General features: G+C 38.8%; 1 protein-coding gene across 2 annotated transcripts in view; it reads right to left on the reverse strand.

Annotated features, from left to right (window-relative positions):
• LOC105486455 (NBAS subunit of NRZ tethering complex) overlaps nucleotides 1-17584 on the reverse strand; it is a 390628-nt gene that overhangs the window by 191130 nt on the left and 181914 nt on the right. For both annotated transcript variants that reach the window (XM_011749319.3, XM_071076257.1), the window contains exon 32: nucleotides 9689-9802. In XM_011749319.3, coding sequence (XP_011747621.2) covers nucleotides 9689-9802 — 114 coding nt within the window. The remainder of the gene's footprint in view (nucleotides 1-9688; nucleotides 9803-17584) is intronic.

A 17584-nucleotide genomic window follows, 5' to 3' on the forward strand; every position in this document is an offset into this window, starting at 1 on the left:
AACCTGTACGGTATGTTTCTGTACTGAATTCTATGGCCAACTGGAATGAAATGGTCAGAATTATGTGTATATAACCACAGAAAAGGTACAGTAAAAATATTGTACGACAGATAAAAAATGGTAACTCTGTATAGGACATTTAGCATGGATGGAGTTTACAGGACTGGAAGTTGCTCTGGGTGAGTCAGTTTGTTGGGTGGTGAGTGAATGTGAAGGCCGGGGATCTGACTGCACACGACTGCAGACTTTACAAACACTCTACACTGAGGCTACATGAAATTTAGTAATAAAACTCGGGAGGCTGAGGCAGGAGAATGGCGTGAACCCGGGAGGCGGAGCTTGCAGTGAGCCAAGATCCGGCCACTGCACTCCAGCCTGGGTGACAGGGCGAGACTCCGTCTCAAAAAAAAAAAAAAAAAAAAAAAAAAAGAAATTTAGTAAAAAAAAAAAAAAAAAAAAATTCTTTCTTCAGTAATAAGTTAACTATAGGTTACCACAACTTAAAAAAACTGAACAAAACAAAAAACAGAATCTCACTGTGTCGCCTAGGCTGGAGTGTAATGGCATGATCAAGAGTTACTTAACTCACTGTAACCTCATGAACTCCTTGGTTCAAGGCAGCCTGCTGTCTCAGCATCCTAAGTAGTTAGGCCTACAAGCATGCATCATCACCCCCAGGAAATTTTTTATTTTTATTTTTTGTAGAGACAGGATTTCACTGTTTCTCAGGATGGTGTGGAAGTCCTGGCCTCAAGTGATTCACTTGTCTCAACCTTCCAAAGTGTTGGGATTAGAGGCCTGAGCTGAAATGTTGAGCCTTTCTTTCTTTTTTTAACGTTTTAAAACTTTTCTTGTTAAATGCTAAGACACAAACACACACATTAGTCTAGCCCAAAAACAGGGTCAGGACATCAATATCACTTTCTTCCACTCCACATACTGTCCCATTTGGAAGGACTTCGGGGCCATAACACATGGAGCTATCATCTCCTATGATATCATTGCCTTCTGGAATCCCTCCTGAAGGACCTGCCTGAGGCTATTTTACAGTTAACTTTTTTCTTTTATGAACAGGAGTCGCACCTTTGAAAATAACATAGTATAGTAAATATATAAGCCAGTAACACAGTCATTTAGTATCTTTACCAAGAATTATGTACCAACATAATTATATGTGACAAATTTACACAACTGGCTGTATAGGAAGTTTACATCTCCATCACCACAAAAAGGTGAATAATGCGTTATAACGTCTGATGTCACTAGGCGATAGGAATTTTCAGCTCTATTTTAGTTTTATGGAACCACCACTGCATATGAGATCGTTGTTGACCAAAATGTCATGTACCACTGCTATGCAGTACGACTGTAAATTCTCAATAAAACAGGCACAGAGGCCAGGCACCGTGGCTCACACCTATAATCCTAGCATTTTGGGAGGCCGAGGTGGGTGGATCACTTGAGGTCAGGAATTCAAGACCAGCCTGGCCAACATGGTGAAATCCTGTCTCTACTAAAAATACAAAAATTAGATTACAATCATGTCATCTGCAAACAGGGACAATTTGACTTCCTCTTTTCCTAATTTAATACCCTTTATTTCTTTCTCCTGCCTGATTGCCCTGGCCAGAACTTCCAAAACTATATTGAATAGGAATAGTGAGAGAGGGCATCCCTGTCTTGTGCCAGTTTTCAAAGGGAATGCTTCCAGTTTTTGCCCATTCAGTATGATATCAGCTGTGGGTTGATCATAAATAGCTCTTATTATTTTGAGATACGTCCCAACAATACCTAATTTATTGAGAGTTTTTAAGCACGAAGGGCTGTTGAATTTTGTCAAAGGCCTTTTCTGCATCTATTAAGATAATTATGTCATTTTTATCTTTGGTTCTGTTTATGATAGATTACATTTATTGATTTGCATATGTTGAACCAGCCTTGCATCCCAGGGATGAGGCCCACTTGATCATGGTGGATAAGCTTTTTGATGTGCTACTGGATTCGGTTTGCCAGTATTTTATTGAGGATTTTTGCATCGATGTTCATCAGGGATATTGGTCTAAAATTCTCTTTTTATGTTGTGTCTCTGCCAGATTTTGGTATCAGGATGATGCTGGCCTCATAAAATGAGTTAGGGAGGATTCCCTCTTTTTCTATCGATTGGAATAGTTTCAGAAGGAATAGTACCAGCTCCTCTTTGTACCTCTGGTAGAATTCGGCTGTGAATCCGTCTGGTCCTGGACTTTTTTTGGTTGGTAGGCTGTTAATTATTGCCTCAATTTCAGAGCCTGTTATTGTCACCTTCTTCCAGATTTAGTCTTGGGAGGGTGTATGTGTCCAGGAATTTCTCCATTTTTCTAGATTATCTAGTTTATTTGCATAGAGGTGTTTATAGTATTCTCTGATGGTAGTTTGTATTTCTGTGGGATCAGTGGTGATATTACCGTTATCATTTTTTATTGCGTCTGTTTGATTCTTCTCTCTTTTCTTCTTTATTAGTCTTGCTAGTGGTCTATCAATTTTGTTGATCTTTTCAAAAAACCAGCTCCTGGATTCACGGATTTTTTGGAGGGTTTTTTGTGTCTCTATCTCCTTTAGTTCTGCTCTGATCTTAGTTATTTCTTGCCTTCTGCTAGCTTTTGAATGTGTTTGCTCTTGCTTCTCTAGTTCTTTTAATTGTGATGTTAGGGTGTCAGTTTTAGATCTTTCCTGCTTTCCCGTGGGCATTTAGTGCTCTAAATTTCCCTCTACACGCTGCTTTAAATGTGTCCCAGAGATTCTGGTACGCTGTGTCTTTGTTCTCATCGGTTTCAAAGAACACCTTTATTTCTGCCTTCATTTCATTATGTACCCAGTAGTCATTCAGGAGCAGGCTGTTCAGTTTCCATGTAGTTGAGCAGTTTTGAGCTAGGTTCTTAATCCTGAGTTCTAGTTTCATTGCACTGTGGTCGGAGAGACAGTTTATTATAATGTTCTGTTCTTATACATTTGCTGAGGAGTGCTTTACTTCCAACTACGTGGTCCATTTTGGAATAAGTGCACTGTGGTGCTGAGAAGAATGTATATTCTGTTGACTTGGCATGGAAAGTTCTGTAGACGTCTATTAGGTCCGCTTGGTGCAGAGCTGAGTTCAATTCCTGGATATCCTTGTTAACTTTCTGTCTTGTTGATCTGTCTAATGTTGACAGTGGGGTGTTAAAGTCTCCCATTATTATTGTGTGGGAGTCTAAGTCTCTTTGTAGGTTTCTAAGGACTTGCTTTATGACTCTGGGTGCTCTTGTATTGGGTGCATATACATTTAGGATAGTTAGCTCTTCATCCCTTTACCAGTGTGTAATGGCATTCTTTGTCTCTTTTGATCTTTGTGGGTTTAAAGTCTGTTTTATCAGAGACTAAGATTACAACCCCTGCCTTTTTTTGTTTTCCATTTGCTTGGTAGATCTTCCTCCATTCCTTTATTTTGAGCCTATGTGTATCTCTGCATGTGAGATGGGTCTCCTGAATACAGCACACTGATGGGTCTTGACTCTTTATCCAATTTGCTCAACGAAATAAAAGAGGACACAAACAAATGGAAGAACGTTCCATACTCATGGACAGGAAGAATCAATATAGTGAAAATGGCCATATTGCCCAAGGTAATTTACAGATTCAATGCCATCCTCATCAAGCTGCCAGTGACTTTCTTCACAGAATTGGAAAAAACTACTTTAAAGTTCACATGGAACCAAAAAAGAGCCTGCATTGCCAAGACAATCCTAAGCCAAAAGAAAAAAGCTGGAGGCATCATGCTACCTGACTTTAAACTATACTAAAAGGCTACAGTAACCAAAACAGCATGGTACTGGTACCAAAACAGAGATATAGACCAATGGAACAGAATACAGCCCTCGGAAAGAATACCACACATCTACAACCATCTGATCTTTGACAAACTTGACAAAAACAAGAAATGGGAAAAGGATTCTCTATTTAATAAATGGTGATGGGAAAACTGGCTAGCCATATGTAGAAAGCTGAAACTGGATCCCTTCCTTGCACCTTATACAAAGATTAATTCAAGATGTATTAGAGACTTAAATGTTAGACCTAAAACCAAAAAAACCCTAGAAGAAAACCTAGGTAATACCATTCAGGACATAGGCATGGGCAAGGACTTCATGACTAAAATGCCAAAAGCAATGGCAATGAAAACCCAAATAGACAAATGGGATCTAATTAAACTAAAGAGCTTCTGCACGGCAAAAGAAACTACCATCGGAGTGAACAGGCAACCTACAGAATGGGAGAAAAATTTTGCAATCTACTCATCTGACAAAGGGCTAATATCCAGAATCTACAAAGAACTTAAACAAATTTACAAGAAAAAATCAAATAACCCCATCAAAAAGTGGGCAAAGGATATGAACAGACACTTCTCAAAAGAAGACATTTATGCAGCCAACGGACACATGAAAAACTGCTCATCATCACTGGCTATCAGAGAAATGCAAATCAAAACTACAAAGAGATACCATCTCACACCAGTTAGAATGGCGATCATTAAAAAGTCAGGAAACAACAGGTGCTGGAGAGGATGTGGAGAAACAGGAATACTTTTACACTGTTGATGCGAGTGTAAATTAGTTCAACCATTGTGGAAGACAGTGTGGCAATTCCTCAAGGATTTAGAACTAGAAATACCAGCTGACCCAGCCATCTCATTACTGGGTATATATCCAAAGGATTATAAATTATGCTGCTATAAAGACACATACACACATATGTTTACTGTAGCACTATTCACAACAGCAAAGACTTGGAACCAACCCAAATGTCCTACAATGATCGATTGGATTAAGAAAATATGGCACATATACACCATGGAATACTATGCAGCCATAAAAAATGATGAGTTCATGTCCTTTGTAGGGACATGGATGAAGCTAGAAACCATCATTCTCAGCAAACTATCGTAAGGACAGAAAACCAAACACCGCATGTTCTCACTCATAGGTGGGAAGTGAACAATGAGAACACTTGGACACAGGAAGGGGAACATCATACACCGGGGCCTGTTGTGGGGTGGGGGGAACGGGGAGGGATAGCATTAGGAGATACAGCTAATGTAAATGACAAGTTAATGGGTGCAGCACACCAGCATGGCACATGTATACATATGTAACAAACCTGCATGTTGTGCACATGTACCTTATAACTTAAAATATAATATAAATAAATAAATAAAATTTTAAAAATAAAAATACAAAAATTAGCTAGGATGGTGGCGGATGCCTGTAATTCCAGCTACTTGGGAGGCTGAGGCATGAGAATTATTTGAACCCAGGAGGCAGAGGTGGCAGTGAGCCAAGATCATGCCACCGCACTCCAGCCTGGGTGACAGAGTGAGACTCTGGCTCAAAAAAAGAAAAACACAAAAATGGCATAGATTAAATTCAGAATGTCATTTTCAATTATAAGACAAATAATTCAGCTACAAAACAAATACAATGTAATTTGGATATGTAGGCTAAAAAGGACAAAATTCTAAAATATTTCATATTTTAAAGAGCCTGAAAATTATTATTTCCAGGAAATGTCCGGGCACAGTGGCTCATGCCTATAATCCCAGCACTTTGGGAGGCCAAGGCAGGCGGATCACCTGAGGTCAGGAGTTCAAAACCAGCCTGACCAACATGGAGAAACCCCATCTCTACTAAAAATACAAAAAATTAGCCGGGTTTGGTGGCACATGCCTGTAATCCCAGCTACTTGGGAGGCTGAGGCAGGAGAATCACTTGAACCCAGGAGGTGGAGGCTGCGATGAGCTGAGATCATGCCATTGTACTCTAGCCTGAGAAACAGGAGTGAAACTCTGTCTCAAAAAATATATATATATATATTTCCAGGAAAAAATAGAAAATATGTATAGGACCCTTGATTTTCTAAGCTATAATATGGTTTGGAGGAAAAAGCAAACATGTTACAGAAAGGGTTGAATAAAACTTTGAAAAATGTGTCCCTATCCATCTTCTTTATGTGCTTCTTAAGTTTAAATAAAATCCAAGGCAAGTATTGGCCCAGTCTATTCTAAAAATATTCTAGGGCCAGGCATGGAGGCTCATTGCTTGGTGGTGAATTGCTTGAGCCCAGGAGTTCAAAACCAGCCTGGGCAAAAGTTTATGTTCTGTTCACAAAACCAGCCTGTTTAGTGAGACCTCGTCTCTGTAAACAAAAACCTAAAAAATAAAGTAATAAAATAAAGAAAGAACTGGTAGTTGGGGAGAGATTCCCACCTGTGAATGACAGCTTTAGGCCATGTCCATAGAGTTTCCTCCTGCTCCTGATCTTCTCTTCCTGACTGACTACCTATGGATTTCAGACTTGCTTAGCCAATCCCCATAGTAGTAAAAGCTCAGTCCTGGTAATGAAGTCTCTAACATGTATCTCTCCTATAGTTTCTGCTCCTCTGGTTGAGTCGTGACTAACAGACCAGGTATCTGAAGTACTCAGTCTCTTTCATAACCTCATTTGGATGTATTCCTTTCTCTTATGTTATCAGATCAATTAATTTTTGTTTTGAGATGTGGTAAAATCTGCTGAATGTCTATGAAAACAGCCAGATGCAAAGGTCTTGTGAATGAAATGAAGGACAATAAAGTCCACTCAAAAAAGGTGGAAACATAGAATACTAGTAAAGGGTTTAACTTAAAACCTCTTAACTATGAAATCCTCAATAATTATTTAACTTTTCTCTATTCCTATCTCCTTACTTTCAAAATGAGATTCCTATTTCTGCCTATAAAGGACAAAGAAGGAACTGAGATAAGTATTAAAGCATAAAATGAGTATTATTATTGTTGTTAATGGAAATGTTTTATAAAGATATGCCAAACAGTTATCTTAAAGTTCAAAGTTATTTAACTGTTTTTAATTCAAGAAAATTCCAATCTGAGCAGGTGGATTAAATGAACAATATAACCAAAGGGCTGATCTGAGTGATTTAGTCCTACAAATAAAGTGGAAGTGATGGTGTGTGACTTCCAAGACCACATCACAAAAGGCATTACATCTTCCTCTTCGCTTTCTTGTGAATCAAATCACTCTAGGAGAAACCAGCTGCCATGTTGAGAGAACACACTCAAGCAGCCGGAAGGAAAGTTATATGTAGCAGGAAACTGAGGCCTCTTACCAACAGCCATAAAGGACTGAGGCCCCCTGCCAAGAGCCATGTGAATGAGCCCTCTTAGAAGCAGAACCTTCAGCCCCATTAGTGCCTTCGGGCGGGGTCTGTAAATATTCCCTGTGAAGTTGGTAAGGTCTGTGTAACTGCGTCCAAGAATAAAATACACTGGAAATGAAGCTGCCCAAATATCAAGGCTAGATTTGAAAATGCCTTGAAGCAGCTAGGCACGGTGGTCACACTTGTAATCACAGCACTTTGGGAGGCCGAGGCAGGTGGATCACCTGAAGTTAGGAGTTTGAGACCAGCCTGACCAGCATGGGGAAACCCCGTTTCTACTAAAAATACAAAATTAGCCGGGTGTGGTGGCGCATGCCTGTAATCCCAGCTACTCGGGAGGCTGAGGCAGGAAACTCGCTTGAACCCGGGAGGCACACGTTGCAGTGAGCCGAGATAGCACCATTGCACTCCAGCCTGGGCAACAGCAGTGAAACTGCATCTCAAGAAAAAAAAAGAAAGTGCCTTGAAGATTTTGCTGTTTTCTCCTGGAGCACTGACTCCAGGAGCCTTCAGCCAACAAGAAGAAAGTCTGGGTACTCTGAGACCATCAAATGGAAAAAGTACAAGCAGAAATCACAGAGAGAAGAGCTGCCTGTAAAGCCCTGTAGCAGCCCCCAGCTATTTAAGTCTTCCCAGCCCAAGTACCCAGACATATGAGTAATGCAGCCTTTGACATGAGTCCATCCCTACCCACGATCTGATACAATTTCATAAAAGACCATGACCTGCTTAGCTGAGCCCAATCTCCAGAGGAGACTGAGAAAATCTCTTTTCTCTTTTTCTGGAGAGAGAAAAATAAATGGTTGTTTTTTAAGCCACCAGGTTTTGGGTGGTTCGTAAAGCAGTAACAGATAACCAAAACTCTCTATAAGGTAAAGGCCACCTGCTTTATGATACCTTTCTTAATTCCCCAGGCAAAAATTAGCATGGCCTTTCTTCAAGTCTTCTAATATCTGTTTACAGAAGCCATGCACTATGATCACATCCTGTGCTGGCAGCATAATTACTTGTTTCCCTGGCTCTCTAAGAGTAAAAATTCTCAGAGGGCAGCAGCTATGTGTAACAGAACTTTGTATCCACAGTACCTAGCAGAAAAATATTACTTTCTCTCTTCCCATTAAAAATTCATATAGATTACCACGACCACAGGTATTCCTGTTACTATGTTAACACATCAAGAGGAAACAAATCCTAGTAGGAGCATAAAAATGCAGATGGCACCTCTGAGCTGCTTTGTTAGCTTCTGTGGCCTGGATCCTTATGGAATTCTTCCCTGATGATCAGAGTTTACAGAGCACTTTCACATGCATTAACTCATTTGGGTCTCTCATAACTTCATGGGTGAAGAAAGGGAGTATCATTCCTATTTTCCAGATGCAGAAAATGGAACTAAAGTAATTTAGCAAATGTGTGGCACAGAGTTAGAACCTGAACCAGTGTTCTGACTCCACACGCACTGTTCTCCCCATTCGTTCCAGATGTCTCACAATGGATGACTGGCCCTAATCACACGACCATCACATTGCCATGTGCAAGTCCAAAGATAAAGATGCTGATGCTATACCTTCACACAGACTAGAAAAGGATAAGTGACACACACAATTACTAAAACTAGAGACCTTAAGAGTCCTACATATTACAATTGTAAAATATTTAGTCCATTAAATATGTTAAATATATATGTGACTTAGAGGAATCCAATTTGAAACCACTGCTTATACAACCAAATGACCAACAACTGTTCTTGCAGAAATCAGCATAAGACAAAATTACCAAAACAAAAAAAAAAGTATTAAAAAGACTGGTGAGCAGAACAATGTAGTTAAGGAAATATGAAATGTAGAGTCAAAAAGACTTTCCTTAAAAGCCAAAGCCTACGATTTAACCTTGCTGGGCAAAATATTTAACTTCTCTCCAACTTCCCTTGCAAAATGAGAAGAATACTAAAATCAACATCATTTATGAGATGATTAAATGAGATACAATACATGAAAATGCCACCAAATAGTAAATGCATAAAGTTTTCTAACAAATTGTTCAGGTTCAAACACAAAACCAAATTTAGACACTGAAGGTGAACTGGTAAGGTTGGTTTGTTTTATATGTAAGTTTTCTGATTATAAATGACTTCTGCTCCTGATCACACAACCACTTTGAGGCACCCTGAATAAGCTTGTCTTCATTTAAATAACAGATGGTTCCAGAAGCTCAATATTGGCACATTTTTATAACATGCCAATTTTTCTAGAAAATACTAATCCTTGCCCAAAGATGCTCTTCTTAGCTAGTTGAGAGGCTGAGGCAGGAGGATTTCACTGCACTCCAGCCTGAGCAACAGAGCGAGACCCCATCTAAGAAAAAAGATGTTCTTCTGACACCTTAAGTATATATTCTGCTATTCTCCTGCAATGATGTCAAGAATAATACAGAAAGCTTGTTCTGCAGCTTAGTACTCAAAAGACTTACCTGCAACCCTCAGCAGTTCAGCAAGGCCCAGAAGCTTGGTAGATTGTTTATAGCATGTCGGGGACTGGGAAATACACTCCTTGATGAGACTGATCCGATCAGGGCACAATCGCACTACAAAAGAAAGACATATTAAAGACTTGCACCAGGGACATCACAAAAGGGTGTTAATGGCCTTCCTAATACAACGCATCCAAAGAAAATGAAAATTGTGTAAGGCTTCAGATGAAGGAGAATTAAGTAAAAGTAAAAGGCATGTTTAACAAACAGCAAAATTATTGTTGCTTCTGAGAAAATAATGTACAACCTTGATCTTTTCTTTATAACCAAACTTCTGAAGCATAGGAAATGAAGTGTTAATCTGAAACTGGAAAAAGCTGTGTTGCTATTTTATGTACCATGTTGGGACTTAGGGAAAAATTTAAACAAGATAGTATTTGTATATAATACTTAGTATTATACCAGCCCCCTCACACTTCACCCCCTAAGCTCCATTCCTTGCTCTAAATATCCATTTGCTATCTCCACTCATCACCCCAGTTTGGAAGGCAGGAGTCTTCAAAGTGCTTACTGTTGCAATTTATTAACCTTCCTCCAAACATAAGCCCAATTTTCTCACATAAACTGGATATTAGGAAAATAAAACACATCTGATCAAACCAAGTCAAACTATGAAGAAATGAAAATCACATTTTAAAAACCTTAGACAAAAGGTACTACGAATATTCTAGGAACAAATGGTACTTATTTACAGTAGAGATGGCAACCTTTAAGAAACACGGCACTGCCAGGGAGATTGGCCCCCAATAATTGTAATAATAACAACTACGATAATAACAGCTATTGTGAAAGGAATACAATGAGCTACATCTCAGGCACTGTTGGGGGTGCTTTATGTATATTAACCCTACACAGCAAACTCTTATTAATAGAAGACAGGTACCATTATCCTCAAGAGAAGAAACTGAGGTGCAGAAAGGTTAAGTACTTTGGCAAAGGTCACTGAAAAAGTGATGGGACCAAAATTCAACCTGGCTCGCTAAATGTTTTCACACCTTGAATCTATCCTTTCCTAAATCAGTGGCTGTTCTCCATACATCTTGTGTTCTCTGAAAACTTCTACATAGGTGAGAGGGGCCAGGGACGGGGGAGATAAAGAACAGAGGTGGTGTTTTTTCTCTGGAATGGGCTTTTTGGGGGAAGGTAAGGATTTATTACAATTTAATGTTAAACTCATAAAAGGTTGCAAGGAAAGTACAAAGAAATCCTCTATACTCTTTGCTGAGGTTAACAGATGATTAATAATTTGCACCTTCACACATGCCCATGTGCAATCATGCACGCACACCCTCCCTGCTTCCTTCCTCTTTATATTCACACACAAATATGTATATACACACACAAATACTTATACATGTACAAATACATATATACATTTATAATACACATGTATACATGTGCATATATACACAGTTACACATATATACACACAAATATACATACACATTTATTTTTTTCTGAAACATTTGAGAATAAGTTGCAAATAACATTTCTCTTTATTGCTAAACACTTCAGTGTGTGTTTCCTAATGTTTTGACTCTCTCTTTTTTTTTTTTTGAGATGGAATCTCCCTCTGTTGCCCAGGCTGGAGGGCAGTGGTACAATCTCAGCTTACTGCAACGTCTGCCTCCCAGGTTCAAGCGATTCTTCTGCCTCAGCCTCCCCAGAAGCTGGGACTACAGGCACATGCCACTACGCCTGGCTAATTTTTGTATTCTTATTAGCGACAGGGTTTCACCATATTGGCCAGGCTGGTCTAGAACTCCTGACCTTGTGATCTTCCCTCCTCTGCCTCCCAAAGTGCTAGGATTACATGCATGGGCCAACACACCTGGCCTAGACTCTCTTAAAATGAATCTTTATATATCTACAATAATAATTCTGTTGTGTGTGGCCTTTACTATGAAATATAAAGTAAATGTACTCTTCAGTTACTTCCTTCAAAATCACCATTGCTAATACCTACATCTGAGTATAGCTTCTACAGACTGTATTACTGTTCCCAATTATCCACTGCAACTATTCATATCCCAAATTCCTGCTTCAGTAACAGAAGGCTTGGCCCTGTGACATCTACAGGCAATTAATGTGAGTGGAAATGATACATGCCACTTCCGAGTGAACACTGTTAAGAGTCATTGTGGAATTCCACTACAGATCTTTCCCCTCTACTGTGACAAGGCCGTGTCTCATGGGGTGGTGCTGCTGCCAACCAAAGTGGACACGATTGTGAGCAAGGAATAAGTCTGTTATCACACATTATGGAGATTCTGAGTTTTTCACTACAGCACAATCGTAAAAACTCACCGATACAGTATACTTCAAGCCTTTCCATACCTTATCACAATAAAAATATTGTGAATTTTTTCCTCAATATCTGCTACTATTTTGTGGGGCCTTTTCCAGATTCAGTAACATATGATAATTATGATAGGTACTTTTAACATATTTCTAATTTGATTTTCAAAACAAAACTTGTCGCAGATACTATCTGCATTCTGCTATGTAAAAATCTGGAGTTTTCATAGCTGCTTTTATGGCTTTGTTGATGAATTACTGTATTCTTCTTAGAGAAGCTCTAGCTTTAGTAATTCTACTAAACTGACTTCCTTACTTTTACCACTCTTTTTCTAGCTCAATAAAATCAAGGTAGAGAACTGAAACCACACACAGCAATGGATCATCATTTTCTCTAAACTTCCATTTAATGGAACACTCATCTTTAATTATTTGTCTCCTATTGCCCTAAGCAATGCACACTACTAATATTTGAAGTACATTAAACAAATTTGGAGAGCAGGATTCTAATAGACTGCAATTACCCTGTTCAAATGACTTTTTACTTTATTTACTTACCTATTTTCTGATCCTCTGGACAATCACTATTCCAGTTTGCTTTTTCTGCTGATTTAGGGCCTGCTTAATTATATTTCAAAATGTAAATTCTCAGTTAAATAAATTTAAGCCCTAGATATTACTATCTTTCCAAGAAGGAAGAAGTGCTCAACTCCTAAAATTCCTCTCCAAACTGAATGAATGAGCATGAAAAAGATATGCATGTATGTACCTTTTAATAATTAAAGATAAACTAATTTTCCTGTAGAAATCACGAACATATCTCAAGTGATTTTTTTAAAACCTTTTATAAAATACATGTATACGTACACACACACAGACATATGTGTGCCTGTGTGTCTCAAATGTAAAAAGCATTTTCTAACTGGCTACCTATATTCCAAATGCCCCTCAAACGACAGTTATGCAATATCAATTTCAGTCACTCGGGAATGGCAACAAAGGTCCACAACAAATGAAGTTACTAGTGATGTTGTGGAAGTATTATACAAACTTGATAGGCCAGGAAGGTGTAATACACAGGAGTCAGACACTTAGCTGACCAGTAAGAGGATAAGAGTTTCCTTCCTTTTACTCTCACACTTTTTCCTCAGTAGAGTATTGTCTGCTGTTACAAATGTAGGTTTTTGAGCCAGACTACCTAGGTTTGAATCCTGGCTCCACCTCTAACTAACTGGATGACCCTAGGCAACCCAGTCAAGTTACTTAACCTCCCTGTGCCTTGATTTCATTATCTGAACATTGGAAACAATACCACCACCTTACATGGCATGGTTTTATTTTGAGATAGGGTCTTGCTCTGTTGCCCAGGCGTGGGTGCAGTGGCACAATCTCAACTTACTGCAGCCTCGACCTACTAGGACAAGCGATCCTCCTGCCTCAGCACCCCAAGTGGGACTACAGCCATGCACTACCAAGCCTGGCTAATTTTTTAATCTTTTAAAAAATAGAGATGGGTTTTGCCATGCTGCCCAGGCTGGTCTCAAACTCCTGAGCTCAAGCAATCAACTCACCTCAGGCTCCCAAAGTCCTGGGATTAGAAGCATGAGCTACCATGCTGCTCAAGGCCATGGGAGCCCACCCTTTGCATCAGTGTGCCCTGGATGTGAGACATGGAATCAAAGGATATTATTTTGGAGCTTTAAGATTTAATGACTGCCCTGCTGGGTTTCTGACTTGCAGGGGCCTGTGGCCCCTTTGCTTTGGCCAATTTCTCCCATTTGGAATGGAGGTATTTATCCAATGCCTGTACCCCCATTGGATCTTGGAAGTAATTAGCTTGCTTTTGATTTTACAGGCTCCTAGGTAGAAGGGACTTGTCCTGTCATAGATGAGATTTTGGACTTGAACTTTTGAGTTAATGCTGAAATGAGTTAAGATTTTGGGGGACTGCAGGGAAGGCATGATTGGTTTTGAAATGTGAGGACATGAGATTTGGGAGGGGCCCTGGTGAAATGATATGGTTAGGCTTTGTGTCCCCACCCAAATCTCATCTTGAATTGTAATCCCCAGGTGTTGAGGGAATGACCTGGTGGAAGGTGACTGGATCATGGGGGCGGTTTCCCCCATGCTGTTCTCATGAGAGTAAGTTCTCACTACTACTGATGGTTTAAAAGCGTGGCACTTCTTTGTTCTCAAATACACTCTTCTCTTTCCCACCAACAGATGAAGAAGATCCTTGCTTCCCCTTTGCCTTCTGCCATGACTGTAAGTTTCCTGACGCCTCCCCAGTCATGTGGAACCGTGAGTCAATGAAACCTCTTACCTTTATAAATTACCCAGTCTTGGGTATTTCTTTATAGCAGTGTAAGAACAGGTTAATACAATGCCCAAAGGGTGTTTTGTGAATTAGTGAATACATATAAAGTATATTTGGAACATAAAAATCACTCAATAAATATTAGCTATATTATTATCTAATGGAATCTTCTAATACAAGGTTTCTCCAGATATAACTTACAGGACTGTGTAAGGAATATTTTATTAGTATCCCAATCTGAGAAATGTGAAGCTCAAAGACACTGTTGCCACAGGTTACACAGCTCAAAGTGGCTGCACCATAATGTAAGCTCACACATGACACTCAGGGGTAATCCTGTCTCATTATCAGTGTGACAGCCCTGTAAAGTCATAGAATGTGCCTTGTCCCCGTCATTATTTCAGTTCCCAGAGTAGGGTAAGTGCCTACATTTATGTTTATTAAAGAAAGCAAAGGCGGGGAGGTGGAGAGAGGGCAATGAACAGATGCTGAGGAGGGAGGGGAAGAATGTGAGGAAGAAAGGAAAAAGGAATGAAGAGAAAGGAATCAGGGAGAATGAGAAGACAGGTGAGACCACACTAATTCTATGATTATTTAAAAAATACCTTTAAGTATCAAAAATAATCATTGATATTGTACAGTCCTTACTATATCTTAGGCACTATAAATGTATACATATTCCTTATAAGCAATTCTGTAAGATTCTTATTAGTATCCCCATTTGGTAAATGAGAAAACTTAAAGAAAGGTTAAAACTTGCCCCCAGTTACCCAGTAATAAGTGGCAGAAGTAGCTCCAGGCTGAGTGTAACTAAAATGCTATGAATCAGAAAAGCTGACTTACCCTATTACAGAAAGAACATGTGGACCAAATGAAATATTCAAAGGCTGCTCATTTAAATATTAAGAAAAATTTACATAAACACCCAAAACAAAGAGAAAAGCATACACATGTACACATACACAAATACTTCACAGAAGACTCACACATAGGGAGTCATTTTTACATGCGACTTCCGTTCCTGTTTTCAATTAGCTCATTGATTACAATTTAGTTAGAAATGCTTGCCTTTACTTGACAAGAAACAGCAACTCCTGGAGTGTAGGCAAAGAAGGCTTCAAAACAAAGCAAAATGACAAAATGAACTATGTACGCTGACTACAATAAAAATACCTAAACCATAAATTTCTAAATATCAAGTTGTTTTCTTTCTCCAATATTACTGATGAATACAAAAGAAGCTAAAACCTAAATGGCATCTGTGAGATAAACACAACAAAAAGTATACAAAGGCAATATTCCATCTTCACATCCGGAAGGTTTTCTGACAGTCGTTCTAATGGGAAACTCCAAATCAATATATCAAGGTGGAAAGCTGTCAAGACATGAAAGCAAATGTCTTTCTTAAAATACTCCTCAGTCAGAAAATTCTCAGAAGCTACAGCAGGGCAGCGGTTTTGGTTGTGGGTATTCAAATCCAGCAGCTGATATACGTATCACCAGCCAAAAATACTGCAAATTGATCAGCACAGAAAATCAGGGCTCAATGTAATATTTCAAAATCCAGTAGCACTTGGGTGGACTGTAAGAAAAATTTTTTGTATTATACCAATCTGCTTGAATTATATAAGGAGGTAAAACACAGACACACAGATACACACACACACACACACACACACACACACACACAGAGTTAAATCTGTAACAGCATGGCCTAACAAGAGATAAAAACAGAGCAACAGCTTCATTGTGCTCTGGATTCTTCCTTGACTAAAATTGCAATTAAATAAATATTTGAGGGGGAAGTAGTTAATGACTTCAGACATTTAAGAATAAAAATCTTCACAATTTTAAGAAGTTTTGAGCTCAAAAATTATATGAATTATACAAATGAATAAAATTTTCTAGTGATTTAGCAATCACATTAGAAAAAATTGCTTAAGATACCACAAGATAGTTATAATCATATACAAATTGTTTCCAAACAATGATACTCAAAGTAATAATATTACCTCTTTTGAATCTAATAATTTTTTTTGAGACAGGGTCTAGGTCTGTTGCCCAGGCTGGAATGCAATGGCACGATCATGGCTTACTGCAGCCTCAACTTCCTGGGCTCAAGCAGTCCTCCCACCTCAGCCCCCTGAGTAGCTGGGACTACATACGCATGCCATTACACTCGGCTAACTTTTTTAATTTTTGTAGAGACAGAGTCTCACTATGTTGCCCAGGCTGGTCTCAAGCTTTTGGACTTAAGTGAACCTCCTACATCAGCATACCAAAGTGCTGGGATTATAGGTGTGAGCCACTGTGCCCAGCCTAATGAGTTTTTCTGAGATGCAAAACTTTAACTTTTAGTCAAGTCACATTGGAAACCCACTGTAAACATGAGAATGTCTCTACTGGCCCATATCCTCTAAAATCCATCCAACTCTAATCACTACACAGGACAAAGACACCAAGGAACTCGTAAGAAATCTAAACCTCTGCCACCATCAGTCTCAAATATTTCCAGAGTTAAGAAGAGAGGTAACAGATTACAGGGAAGCCAGCCAAGCACACTGCTAATAATACCAAGCCACTCTGTTCATTTAGGGCGCAGAGGTCCAGGATTTAATGCAACAGAAAATCTACCTTCCTCAACAGGGAAGGTCAGGTTTCAGGTCCAGTACACCATGAGATACAAACAGTCCTCACAGCATAAATAGATGAGACAAGTGACTCTTTAACAGGACGCTTGTTTGCGATGATACCTAGGTGACTTTTATATTTAAATGAAAGAAGTTGAATAATATTAAGATATCTCTAGTAATTAAATTCTAAACAAAAATTTCCTATCATTCCCTCTTTTAAAAAAATAGATGGACTTAAAGAATATACTGACGCAAGCATAAAAAGAAAAAACTATTTTTATTTACAGCTAGTTATAAATCTATGCAACTGAAACAAAATACAGAAATAAATTATATACCAAAACTGATATAAATCTGATACATTCTCATGTGCAATCCCCAATATCTTTTTTTTGTTTTTACCCTATAGCCTCACTGCTCTGTTACTGATGTTATTTCTTTAAATGTTATACATGTGAATTTTAAAAAATAAATTTATAGTAAAATGTTGGCTTTATTTTTTCTTTTGGGTTTCCACTTAAGATTTCATTTAAAATAATGGGTCAAGGGCAAGATCTATTGCTAATGGATTATATGACCAAAGCTACT

Source organism: Macaca nemestrina, chromosome 13 (genome assembly GCF_043159975.1).
Source record: "Macaca nemestrina isolate mMacNem1 chromosome 13, mMacNem.hap1, whole genome shotgun sequence".
Lineage (NCBI taxonomy): Eukaryota > Metazoa > Chordata > Mammalia > Primates > Cercopithecidae > Macaca > Macaca nemestrina.